The sequence below is a fragment of the Fundulus heteroclitus genome, chromosome 7 (assembly GCF_011125445.2).
Source record: "Fundulus heteroclitus isolate FHET01 chromosome 7, MU-UCD_Fhet_4.1, whole genome shotgun sequence".
In the NCBI taxonomy this organism is placed as follows: Eukaryota; Metazoa; Chordata; class Actinopteri; order Cyprinodontiformes; family Fundulidae; genus Fundulus; species Fundulus heteroclitus.
The window spans coordinates 6,985,035-6,998,579 of NC_046367.1; the positions used below are offsets into that span (position 1 = coordinate 6,985,035).

A 13,545-nucleotide genomic window follows, 5' to 3' on the forward strand; every position below is an offset into this window, starting at 1 on the left:
CAGAGTCATTTTAGAACCATGAGGGGGTCAGAACAGACCTTTTAAATTGCTACATTTGGTTTTTGACGCCTTTTCTTCAGACGCGGTCTCATTCTGCCTACACTAAACCACTTGGCTTGCAAGGTTTTCTACATTGTCACATTACAACCACATGCATAAATTGCTTTTATTGGAATCTGATGTGAAAGACAAAGTGGTATCAAATTCTGAAGTAAGAAAATTGTGCATAATTTTTTTTTTTTTTTTTACAAATAAAACTGAAAGGTGTGTGCAAAAGTATCCAGCCCCCTTTTCTGTGAGTGTCACCGGTTGCCATCAGAAGTGGCCTGATGATTGCCAATAACCTGTGTGTAAACTAATCTCAGTACAAATACAGCTGCTCTATGGTTTAGACATTAATGGAAAGCAAACAGCATCATGAAGTTCTAGGAACTCACTAAACAGGTTAGGGATAAAGTTGTGAAGTTTAAAGCAGGTTTAAGGTATAAAGAGATTTCCCAAGCTTTGAACATCTCACAGAGCACAGTTCAATCCATCATCCTGAAATGGAAAGAGTACGGCACAACTGTAAACCTACCAAGACTGCACCGTCCACCTAAACTTACAGGATGAGCAAGGAGAGCATTGATCAGAGGTGGAGCCAAGAGGCCCATGGTGACTCTGGAGGAACTGCAGATCCACAGCTCAGGTGGGGGAATCTGTCCACAGGACAACTTTTAGTCATCCACTGCACAATGTGGTCTTTATGGAAAAGTGGAAAGGATAAAGCCATTGTTAAAAGAAAACCAAAAGAAGTCCTGTTTGCAGTTGGCCAGAAGCCATGTTGGGGACCCTGCATACGTGGAAGAAGGTGCTTTGGTCAGACGAGACCAAAACGCTAAACGCTGTGTGGTGGAGAAATAACACTGCACATCCCTCCTGAACACACCATCCCCACAGTCAGATATGGTGGTGGCAGCATCACGGTCTGGAGGTGCCTTTCTTCAGCAGGGACAGGGAGGATGGATGGAGCTGAATACAGGGAGAAAACCTGCTGGAGTCTGCAAAAGGCTTAAGACTGGGGTGGAGGTTCACCTTCCATCAGGATATAAAACCAGGGACACAATGGAATGGTTTAAAACCAAATATTTTCATGTGTTAGAATGGTCCAGTCAAAGTCCAGACCTAAACCCAATAAATAATCTGTGGTAAGATCTGAAAACTGCTGTTTACAAACGCTCTCCGTCTAATCTGACTGAACTTGAGCTGTTTTGCAAAGAATGAGCAAAAATGTCACTAGATGTGCAAAGCTGGTAGAGACAAACCCTAAAAGACTTTCAGCTGGGAAAAAGGTCGTTCCACAAAGTATGGACTCAGGGGGGTTGAATACTTTTGCACTATGCCCTTTTCAGTTTTTTTATTTGTAAAAAGAAAAAGAAAGCGTATAATTTTATTTATCTATTTGATGGAGTCTGACCCCGACATGGAAGGACCAATCCACCCTGGTCTGAACCATGGCCCACTTTTTATGGCTTGAAGACACCAAAAGAACCACATCATCTGCTAAAAACAGAGTTAGGACTCCCAAGATCCCAAAGCCAGACATGGCCTGCCCCGCAGCTTTGTCTTGACTTCCTGTATAAGAGCATCACTCATGAGATCAGACACCAGGAGCTTTCCTGGGTGAGTTCAACTCGCAGTGAGACCAAGTTCGTCTTTGCCACTGCAGACGAGACCCCCAGTTCAACACAGGTTTTATTTCACATGTTCATAATACACCCTGAGGAAAGTCCACCCACCCTGGTGTTCAGGTAAAGCACTTTGAACCTTTGGGACAGTTTGGAAGAATTTTGTTGAATTAGAACCCACAACTTTTTTAACATTAAAATGAGAAATGGTGCCCTGCGATAGGCTGGCCACCTGTCCAGGGTGTACCCCGCCACTCGCCCATTGACAGCTGGAGATAGGCACCAGCACCCCTCGCGACCTCATGAGGGATAAGCGTGTTAGAAAATGGATGGATGGATGAGAAATGTTGCTCATCTTGTTACATTTTTCTGAGAAACTGCTTTTGACTCGCCCCAGAAACAGCAGAAAAAGAACCTGGCAGACATGGATCCCACGGTACCTGTCGGAGAGGCCCCGCCTTACAGTCCACAGAGACCAAAGGATCTATTGCTAACATCCTGCTGCCAAGCCCTCCTGGAACGCTTCTTCCTCAAGTGATCTCTGTGGTGTTTTGGTAGCTGGGGAAGTTAAAAAGAAAGGACAGAGTCCCTAAAATGACATCTGTGAATGAAATGTGACACCACCTTATACTTGGTAGTCCTTGCGTAGCACTGTTCCAGCGTCTGCACAGTAAATTCCTCCATCTGCTTCCTTCCTTCATAATCTCTGGAATGCGTTATGAAAACCAAGAAGTCCTTCACTGAAAGTTATCCCCAATGCTGCTGCTGCTGCTGTGCTGCAGACGGGGGGGACACATGCCTCCTGAAAGCAGACGGTCGCATTCTGAGTTCGTACCAGCACCCCTCAGTCATTTAAAAGAGTTTATTGGCTTATCAGTTGTTTCTTTTGATGAGTCTTTTTTGTTTCTTGTCGTGGGTTTTCTGCTTGAAACTCAATGTAGTCCAGGACTTTAGTGACACACCAGGAGTAGGATGCTTGAAACACACCTCTTAAGGTCAAAGGTAAACTTTATTATCCGCCACGGGCAATTTGTTGTGCAGACATGAACGGGAAAAGTAAGTTTGTCCTCACATTGTCGAGTTCACCATGCTGACAGCTGCAGACATAACATATTCTTTCAATCTGAGGGTTCCGCAGAGCGGCATCCTGTACCTTCTTCCTGAAGATGGCAGGGAACGTTCTCCCCATGAAGGAGGGCTGTGGGTTCAGCCAGGAGGATTTTAGCCTCCATTGGAGGTTCTAATGTGAGAAAGGTCACAAAGTTCATTCAGGGGTCATGCTGGGAATTTCACTGCATACCTTCACAACACCCAGCAGACAATTCTTGTTATTTACCGAAGTAGAAGTCGTCACCGGCCTTCTTCCAAGGTCTGTGCGCATTTATTTTGGATATTCTCCACATTGATGTTTTAAAAAGAAGCTTTGCAGCGAATCAGAGAGCCACTCGCCACCAGGCCACGATCTGAGTTCCCACTGCTGAGGACTGACATGTTCCTCTGTAAAATTTGAAAAAGTGGTCCCCAGTGTGATGGCTCTGGCAGTCTTTGGTGTAAAAAACAAATAACAGAAAGTAGCAGCGGGGAATTTACAGCACCATTTACTCAAAGTAAAAAAAATCCACCAATCAGGAAATAAATGTTCAATCAGGATATTGGTGTTGCGGGAGTTCTTAAGTCTGTGCGCTAAAATGTGGGGCTGTTGGTTTTATTGTTTGGAGCTTGCAACTCGACGCTCTGCCGCTGGATGGCGCCAACGGGAAGATGCCGCCGCTCCGGTGATGCTCGCCGAGCTTCGCCTCCGCTCTCTCGCATCTGAACGCAGGGGAGAAGCAGGGACTTCCTGTGTGATCTCGTTCAGCTGACTTGCAGCCTAGCTTCCTCTCCGGGAGCTTTCTGGTTCTGCAGACCGGGGAGGAGGAAGGCTTGTGACGGCGCCGTGAAGACCCCGGGAGCCGCCCGGTAACCGCTGTGCACCGGGGAGCAACGGCAGCAGCCGCGGATGCGGATTGTTTACACCAGACGGTCAAGCGTTTTCCTGTTTCCTCGCGCTCGCCTGGACCGAGCAGCCCTGCCGCAGATAGCCTCGGCGGAGCGGGGCTGCTGATGGCCGTGGAGCTCCTACCGGCCTCCGTCATCACCGCAGCCGCCCGTTAGAGGACTACGGACGGGAACTTCGTGGTTCCGCCGCCGGTGGTCCCGCAGGGAGCTCGGAGGAAGTAGCGGCGGAAGAAGGCGCAGCATCGCGCCGTGCATGGTGCTGCGGTTCGGGGCGCGAGTGGATGCGCAGACGGCGCTGACCCAGAGATGGCTGTTCTCAAACTGGCCGACCAGGTAGGAGCCGCTAGCCGCTGTTAGCCTAGCGTCCAGAACCCCGCAGCTGTACATCTGATGCTCTGTGTGCTTAAAACACTATTGCTGTCTTTTTGTCAGCCCCCCTTTTTAGACAGTTTGCCATAGCACGTAAACCGGAAACAGTCCCCATCACGGACTCACAGCGCACCGTTAGAAAATCCGCACCGAAGTGCGCAAAGATGTCTGTAGACGTTCCCCGATCAGGACCTGCCAGTCCTCTGGGACCAGCAGAACCCGGCGCAGAACTCACCGGAGCAGGTTCTGTTCCGGTGAGTTCTGCCGAGGTTCCAGAAAGCCGACGGTAACAGAACCCAGCCATCAGTCCGGGTTCACAAGCGCAAGACCAGGCTATGGCTTTACAAGGGAAATGTTGCTCTTCATAATTAAATTATTAACATGTGTCCATCCAAGACTCAAAAACGGTGACAACCTACAAGAATCATACCAGATAAATAAAGATATAAAATCACATGAGGAGAGGCGTGAGAGCGGCTAGCTGAGTTAGCCTGAGCTAAATGCACCTTTATGATGTTTTTAAAAAGAAAACTTTTATTTTACACCAAAAAAATCTGTTCTAGTTTTATTAGAAATATAAGAAAACTAATGTACAACAATACAAATAACTGCTCTCCGTTTTTTAAATGCAGTTCAGATGCTTTACATTCCTAAGGGGCCTGTTCTGTTATATAAAGGGACATAGTGTCATTTCTGAGTTGTTCCGCCAGTTTCTTAGTTCTGATAACAAATCCGATTCAATTCATAAAGTCATGGCAAAAATAGAAATGCATCCCCATCAACTCTGTTGTTTAAAGGATCCGAAAACATTAGAAATGATCTCTGTGTTTATCAGTTTCCAAACTTGTTGAAATCTAACAGTGAAATAACAAAACCAGCCAAAAGGATTCCCCCTCTGGCATTATTCATCAAAGCAAAAAAAATGCCGTGCACAGAAAAAACAGCTTTGCTGCTTGTGACAGATGAGACCGGAACAGGGAGGCTGGGTCATAACCCCACACAGGCAGAGCAGACTGGGGGGGGGGGGGGCTTGTTGTTCAGCTACAGGTCCGGGCACATTGCTGTCATTAAAAGTCAACCTCTGTCCTGGAAAGTGTTCCACAGTCAGACTCAGCCAGCCAGGCCACCGGTCTGACAGCCAAACCGAGTCATCAACAAACAGGACAGGAACCAATGACACAGCCGCAAATCCTCAAAGGAATCAAGAACGGTTGACGAAGAAAGGATTGAAGGTGTTGCAGCGATCCGGTCCACGCCTCATGCTGGTGTTTGCAAACGATTACAGGAGGAGCTGAAGCCACATTAGAAAAAGAAGCGTGGTGCACATTCAGTCCACAGCCATGTGGGATAGTGATCCAGTCAGGCAGAGGGGAGGCTCACAAGCTGTTGAACCATGGGGGGCACTTAGTTTTTTCACTTTCAATTTTTTTTTTCATTTTAGCTTTGGTTATGTTTAATAAATCAACAGCAGTGCAGTCTGTGGTATGATACATTTAACTTAAGGTTAGGTTTAAATCATTTTACAACCCGATGAAGACCAAATTGTTGTATTATGTCAAAGGGTGTGTGCTTTGTTACCATGACGGCATGATTAGACGTGAAGGGATTCATTTATATCACGATGAAGGGATAACAGCCAAAGTATAGTGACTTTAAGGGGCCCAGTCATGTGCTGACTATGACTGTAGATAATCTATACGCCAAGCGTTTGTTCTGATGGTGTATACGTTCGTTGTCTTTTTTTGAGCCTAAAAAGAACTTTGCGTCGGGCGCGATCAGCAGACATGAACATTGTTGTGCCAGCTGCCAGCAGCACCGCAGAACTATCAGAAGCAAGATGGCGACTAGCCAGCAGGGCGTGATAATGTCAGCGGAAAACCTTTGCATGCGAACAGAGAGAGCTACTGGGGTAGAAACTGGTGACGTCATAATACGTGACGAGGCACCTTTATGCTGCCACATTGACCAAAAGTTGCTTAAAATGTTTATCGTATTTAAAGCAGCATGGTGTACGATTTGACCCACGTATTGGCTTAATTTGAGATGTTAAAGGATTTTCTGGTCATTATACAGGGAGAGGAATGCGATGGTAAAAAAAACCCAGACGAATTGTTGTGCGGACATTTATTTTAAATTTAAGTTGGCTTCTGGGCATTTTTTCATTTATTTTAAAAGGTTCTTATGTATAGTTATGTGTCACCAGCGCTACTATGAATAACACAGCGGTTCTGAAGGCTTCTGATAAAGATCTGTGATTTCACTATAGTGGTGTATTTATACGCCGTCACTGACTAAATAACTCCCACGCTGCGCCGTCATTAAAAAAGAATAAAAATGCTGGATCAGTGCAAATCATTGCTACTAACCAGATCGATCTCCCATGTAGAGAACTAATGAAATGTGGCCCAAATATTCTGGTGCGATAAGATGTGTCTCCCAAGGAGACATGCTTTCTGCTCAGCCCTCATCTGGAGAATTTTCCCCATTTCAGTCTTTTGTGGAGGGGTTGTCCTGCATTCTGACAATCCAGATTTAATGTTTTTACGCACATACAGAATTACTCCGCTCGGAGCTGTTTTGACACAATTAAGTGTTTCACATCATCAATCAGGTTTCCGTTTCCGACAGAGAGAACTTGAATCATTACAAAGAAACGGTTTGGTCTGGACCAGGTTGTGGACTAGAGAACATGGAACAGAGGTGAAGTGGCATGGTCTGCCAACATTACTCCAAGAGTGCATCAGTGACTCATCCAGGAGGTCGCCACAGAGCCCAGAACCACATCCAAAACTCTGCTGGTGTTCTGTCAGGTCAGCATACCCCGTCAGACCAGCTTACCCATAGCCTTACGCATGCGCAAACAAGGTTGGAGAAGCCGTCAGATTGCAATACCACTAAAAAAAACTAAAAGTAAGTAATGAAATTATTTTTTTGTACATAACAAAAGGAATACACGCCTGTTGAAGTAGTTTACAGTGTATTTTTCGTACAAAACTAAAGGGATACTCGCGCGTTGAGGGTCTAGCTGCACCTGCAGCCATCGACAAACGCGTCCCGTACAAAACACCCCCCCCCCCCACCCCAGCCAACCGTTAATGATTTGGAATTGGACATTATGTCATCTTGGATACAGATTAATTGAAGTGAATCAAACGTGGGCAAGACGTCTACTACTAGCAAGGTCAGCCTAGCATACCCCGTACGAAAATCTGACGTCACGCGCATGCGTAATGACTATGGGTAAGCTGGTCTGACGGGGTATGCTGACCTGACAGAACACCAGCCCTTTTTGCCTCACCAAAGGTTGGAGTTCTTGACTGAACAGTAAGAAAAAGAGCTGGTAAAAAAAAAATCTACGTGGGTGAGTTCCACCACTGACCTGGGGGACCAGGAAGGCCCGTTTAACGATCCCAGTGGCTGACATAACGTTAAGCTCCGGATGCGTTCCAGTCGAGGTTTGGACCTAAAATCTAACTGATACTTGGATGCGATGTCAAACAGGCCGTTCATGTTGGAGATGTTGAAGAGTGGGCCGACGCCCAAACACGGTTGCTTGGAGGTGGTACCGCTAAGGGAGCAGCTGGTGTTTCCGGTGGGGTCAGGTTGGCTCGGACGGCTTTTTCCCTTTTGATGAATGAAAGCATCGTTTAGGAGCTGCTTTGTCTTTGTCTGACATTAACATTTGTTCGCTGATTGGAGCGATTAAAGAAAAGGTTGTGTTGGGCGTCGCCTCTGGAAGCTCCATCATGCAGCAGGAAAGCCCACGGCCGATGGTCAGAGACAAACCGGGACACATCTGGTGACGGTCTGTGTTTGACAAGTTGAAGGGAGAGGATCCTGAGCTGAGCCAAGCAGTGGTTCCTGTCCTTTCTCCTCTCAGAGCGAGAAAAAGCGCCGGCGTTTGGAAGAAGCCACCATTGTCTCTGTCGTCTGATGCTGCAGCCTTTATGTGGGATCCTCCTGGCCGGCACAGAAAGCCGCCCTGCTGGTCCTGGAACCTGTTTGGGGACGTCTTTCTGCTTTTGTCTGGCGACTCGTGTTTGCAGCTCGCCTCGGTAGAGACCCTGATTTGAGGGTCATATCAGATGTGTCGTCAAGGAAGGAAGAGCCGGGTTTCTTTTTTTTTTTTTTTTAGCATTTCTGTGCGTGTGTAACCGAGAGCTGTAGGACTTCCTGTTATTTTCAGACAACAAGCTGATGACTGATAACTGGATGCCTCAGCACTCAGCCCATTTGCTAGATGGCTGTTTTTTTTTTTTTTTTAAACCTGAAACCTGCAGGCCTCATGTTCTCACTCTGATGTCTTTTACCACACGAGCTCGTCTTCAGCTTCCTTTTCCTGCTGTTTGCGTTGCGTGCTTTGCCGAGCAGAAAACTCAACTCTCCGGCAAAGACGGAACACAAAGAAAGTTCTGGAGGTTCTAACTCGGCTGGCTCCTGATATGGTTTCACTTTTTTTTTTTCAAGTCAAACGCTTGCTTACACTCATTATTAATCTGAATGTCACGTTTAGTTTTAGCGCTCAATTATTTCTTTGCAGCTCACGGTCTCCGTCAAGAACAAGCAAGAACTGGGAGCAGAACTTTGAAAATCCTGCAGATTCTTCTTATCCTGTCAGGTCCAAAATGGTTAAACTGACCCGTAGCAAGTTGAGCCTCAGCCACACACTTTGTGCAGCCGTCAGCAAGGTCCTGGAATCACTCTGACTGCCGTTTCTAAGCAGTGGTGGTGCAACTCATTTAAATCTGTTGGTCACCTGCCAGAGGACTTGGTTTTGAAGCAAGGATGCGTGATATATCTGCATTAACATCGGTATCGGCCAATTTTAGTCACTTTTTTTACATATCAGCCCCATAAGTAAAAGTGGGCTGATATTAATAAGCAGTGTTTACTTTCATCTTGTTGCCGTGTGTGTGTGTGTGTGTGTGTGTGTGTTTCTGGAGGGGTGGGCCCTGGGCTGGGGTATTTGTTTGGTCATGTGACAATGATAGTGATGCAGCGCATGATTAGGGGAGGGTTCAGCTGAAGCAGAGAAGCAGTCTCAGCGGTTTGGATTTTTTTTCCCGCTGGGCTTCAAGGGATACTGATGTCTGCCCAAATTTTAGTGCATCCCTACTTTTAAGCGTGTTTCCACCCTTTTACATTAGATCTGAGGTTGCGGCCTTTTCAGAAACGGAGTGTTTGCCTGAATTACTGATGGCAAAATCAGTTAGCCTTGTTTTTTTCTTTCTTGGACAACCCCCTCTCAGACCACTTTGACGCCAAACTGGCTTTGTGTGGACACTGAGTCTGGTGGACTAAAATCAAGAGGTTTTCTTATAAAGCCAGTGTAAGGAAAAAGACGTCTTCAGTCTGTTGGTTCTACACCATGGTAGGACGTATCGTCTACCTGAAGGGAGGGGCTTAAACTGTAGGGGGCAGGGGGGGTTCCACGAAGCAACTGGAAATCATTCTCATAACAACACAATGTTAAGCTCATCTATGTTCTGAGGAAGAGTGTCCTCTGGTAGGCTTTTCTGCACGTTGCTGCATCAGCCTGGGACTCAAACGTCAGTCAGTCATTGTGCTCAGTCACCTTTATTCCTCCACCCATTTTGGGAGGAGCCTTCCTTAAGTCGATGCACTTTTCTTTAGTTTTTAGCATGTCAAGGACTCCAGAAAAGTCTGCGGGACAAGGCCATGACCAGTTGGGCTATCACCTTTCAACAGGAACACCACGAGTGAGTCGTCAGCAAACTTTAGATCATGACGATTCTCATGCTGACTTCGGTACATATTTGTGTAAAGACCAAACAGCAACGGTATTAAAGCAACCCTGAGCTAGAGGACACCACAGAATCAGGCAGTGGGCCATTTACTTTGACCCTCTGTGTCCTATTAGTCAGCAAGTCTGCAGCATGTCTTTTGGGGAGGTGATGAAGACAGCCTGTCTGGATTTTAATCCGGTTCTGGCTGTTTAGCTCTGGTTCTGGTGCCTGGTCCCTTACCACCTCTGATTCTTCCTATGGTAACATTTTAACTGCTGATCGCACCCTCAAAAGTCGTAATGGAAAGAAGGCAACTGGGGAGGAAGTGCTCACTTGTGAGCTCATCTGAACGCACACTAGCTGCTGAAGGCAGTAACACCCACTGTTACTCATGAAACGGCTCAAGATCAGCAATAAGCCTTTATCTAAAAAGCGTACAAGAAACTTCCCAGTAATGCACTGTTGGTGTGATGTTGAGAGATCCTGGCTTTGATATGATCAGGAATACTATAAATGAAATGGTACATCCTGCTGTCTACAGTGATCCGTCCTGTAACCCTGTGGTGGTTTCATTATGTTTGAGGCTGAGGTGTGACGCTCTTATTTATGCCTTAAAGACTTCAGAAAGAGTGAGGAGGTAGGGATTCGGGGAGCAACCAGTGGAATCACCGCCTCTATACAGCCTTGTAATGTGACTCTGAGGTCTCCTTGCAATCCGACATGTGCAGTCAGACCTCAAGGGGACGGTCAGCCATTCTCTGGTCTGCTGAGTTGGCGACCCTTTAGTTAGCTGTAGCTAACTGAGTGTTGACCTGCAGAGGACCTCTGAGAAAGCGTCTCTCATGTTATCATCTGTACTGGCCGATCTGTCCTCCTATGGCTGTGCGCGAGGCAGAGCAGATCTGTAAGCCCCAAGCACACAGTCACCTGAAAGGTCTCCACCTGCAGATCTTTGATGACACAGAAGGCCACAGATGTTCATTAGTGAACAAACAGCTTAGGGCCTAAAATATCATCCCAAGCTTTGAACATCTCCCAGAGCTCTGTTCAATCAATCGTCCAAATATGGAGAGAAGGTAGACCAGCTGGAGACCTACCAGTACCCCTACCAGGGGTCCACAGTTCCGGTCCTCGAGGTCTGGTGTTCTGAAACCTTTAAACGTGTCCCTGATCCAACACACCTGAATCGAATCATTTGCTCATTAGCTGGACTCTGGAGAACTTGACTGCAGGCTGAAGAGACAATGCAGTTATTGGACGCAGCTGCGTTGGACCTGGGACACATCTAAAAGTTCCAGGACACCGGACATCGAGGACCGGAATTGAAGACCCCCTGACCTTGACTGACAAAGAGCATTAATCAGAGAACACCCTCATTGTCAGCTAAATTAAAAGTAGCTGTTTGGAGCCAAATATGCAAGGGAATCATTTTGAGGCAAAGTCACCTTAGTAAATCCTGCCCATTGCAACTGAAAAATCAGCTGTGAAATAATAGTCTAGTGTTTTCCTTTTTAGACAAAAAGTCAGTGTTCTTTGTTTCCAGCCTTTTAATGTTTGGAGTCATCACTATTTGATAGAGTGTACAGTTAACTGGAGCAGAATGACTTTAAGGTTTGGACTGTGTGATGAAAACAGGCTATTTTAGCAAATCTGATAAACTTTGATTGAACTTTTGTACTTAGGAATGAACAGAAGAATTTCTCATTGTTTTGGTTTCTAACGGGATCTGGATCACATTGGTCCGATCTCACAGATAATAAGGTATGTGCATGTGTGTTGGTTGTGTCTCTGAGAGGGTATATATGTGAAAGCTTTTGCTGCAACAATGACTTCCTATGTTTGGAATGGTCTGCAGGGAAGATGGAGCAAAAAAGAGCAACACAGAGAACCAGAGTCTGGATGTCACTTCCTGTTCTCCTCCTCTAGCTTTCTCTCTCACAGGTCCAGTTTGCTCATCTCATTGCTTTAGGTATCAATGTGGTTGGAGAATGAGCTTGCCGCAGTCTTTGTCTGCTCTCTGTCCTACCCTGAATCTGTTACCGTGGCAGCACCAGCCGGGTCCCCGCTGTGTTGTTGCCGGCCACACCATGCAAACTTTCTGTGAATTGATACAACTGGGGGGGAGAAACCCAAAGCTATTGGTAGCTGCCAGATGTTGACAGCTTTCTTTGTGAGGCCTAGCTATGTTTTCCCTCAATCATGACAATGGACCTGGTTCCAGGCTTTGCTTAGGAGATGGTAGCAGTAGAACTGATAAAGAAACCCATAGTTAGATGTAGGGTCCAAAAATAAGTGAAGCCGGGCTGACTCGCTGCGCCCTCAACATTTCTAACACAAGTTGTCCAGATGATTCGTCCAAGAAATCCACGGAGACGTTAATGCATTTAAAAAACTTTTGAGTCAGTATATAGAAAAAAGGGTGCCAAACATACATACAAAGGATAAAGGTGACAGAGGTAAAAAAAACATTTGGCTCCCCTCTCTGAGTGACACACAACCAAACTCCCATGATGCATCATCCTTAAAAGTATGGAGCCTTAAAACCACAGAAGTAATAAAATAAAATAAAAAATAACCACAATAGCTAAATATACAAATTCCCAAAATTAATTAAGAAAAGTAAATTTAGCAAGACAAACAAACCCAAATCATTAGCCATAATGCATACCAAGAAATTCACGAAATATAATTCAGGCTCCTACACTAGATATGGATTTTAGAAGGCAGAATGGCTGGATAAAAAGATCCTTTAAAGGAGAAATATTCTGCTTTTTCATGCCTTCTTTTTCGCTTTGAAATCATTCAGTTGTGGTCAATATAATAATGAAATGCAATGTGTTGGTTCCTCGTATTGCTGCTCAGCCCCCATTTTGCTGTGCTGAGCTGCGTCTGAGGGCAAACCCGTATTGGTGCTTTCTCTTTAAATGCAAGGGAGGAACTTCACACCCCTCCCTTCTCCAGGTGGCAGAGAGGTCCACTCCACCCTGTTGGTTTTTGTAGTATGCTGGGGGACGGTCTTAATGACTGTGTGGGTCAATACACCCAACACCTAACCTTTTCACTTATCCACTTGAAACTTAACCACCCTGCAGCTTGCACTACAAATTCGCAGCGAAAAATAAATAACAATGGCGGCTTTGCAAAAAATTTGTAAGCTGGAAGTCCGAGACCTTGTTTAGCAGCTCCACAGCAAATAGTGTTGCATCATTTTTTCAAAATGTAATATAAAATGGAGAAACTTAGAACAGCTTGAAAAATATGACCCAACAGAATATAAGGATATCCACGCAACTCCTTGACAGACATTAAATTTTCTGCACTCCCTAGAGAAGCAAGTACACAACAAAATGTAATTAAGGGCTACAAAAGTGTATTTTGCATCATATGTCCCCTTTAAATCCATATAATTAAAACTAAACGTGTTGGTTATTACATGGTAAATAGCCGTCCTAGAGGGAGGCACGGAGGTGGTAGCATCACGCTCTGACGCAGCGCAGACAGCCAGTTAAGTGTAAAGGTAAGCGCAGAAGGAGAGGTGTTGAAAGAAAAGCTGCTTCAAAGTGGAGAGACTGGAAAGTCGGACACACCACGGAGTTCTCTCTGCGTTGTCAAAAGCAAAAAAAACAAAAAGAAGAGAGACGAGGCAACTCTGGGGAGGCTTTAGGACATTCCTCGGTCTGGACCTGGAATAGCTGAGCTCGATGACATACCAAACCTCTGAGACTAAACGCCTAGAGATGGTAACAGACGTTGACTGACGTTAT

At 45.8% G+C, this 13,545-nt stretch overlaps 1 protein-coding gene across 1 annotated transcript in view; it reads left to right on the forward strand.

The window, feature by feature from the left end:
- The first annotated feature begins 7,524 nt into the window (after positions 1-7,524).
- Positions 7,525-13,545, forward strand: part of LOC118563677 (splicing factor 3B subunit 1-like) — a 12,835-nt gene continuing 6,814 nt past the window's right edge. The window contains 1 exon segment of the mRNA XM_036138890.1: positions 7,525-7,626. Within this exon segment, the coding sequence (XP_035994783.1) occupies positions 7,525-7,626 (102 nt within the window).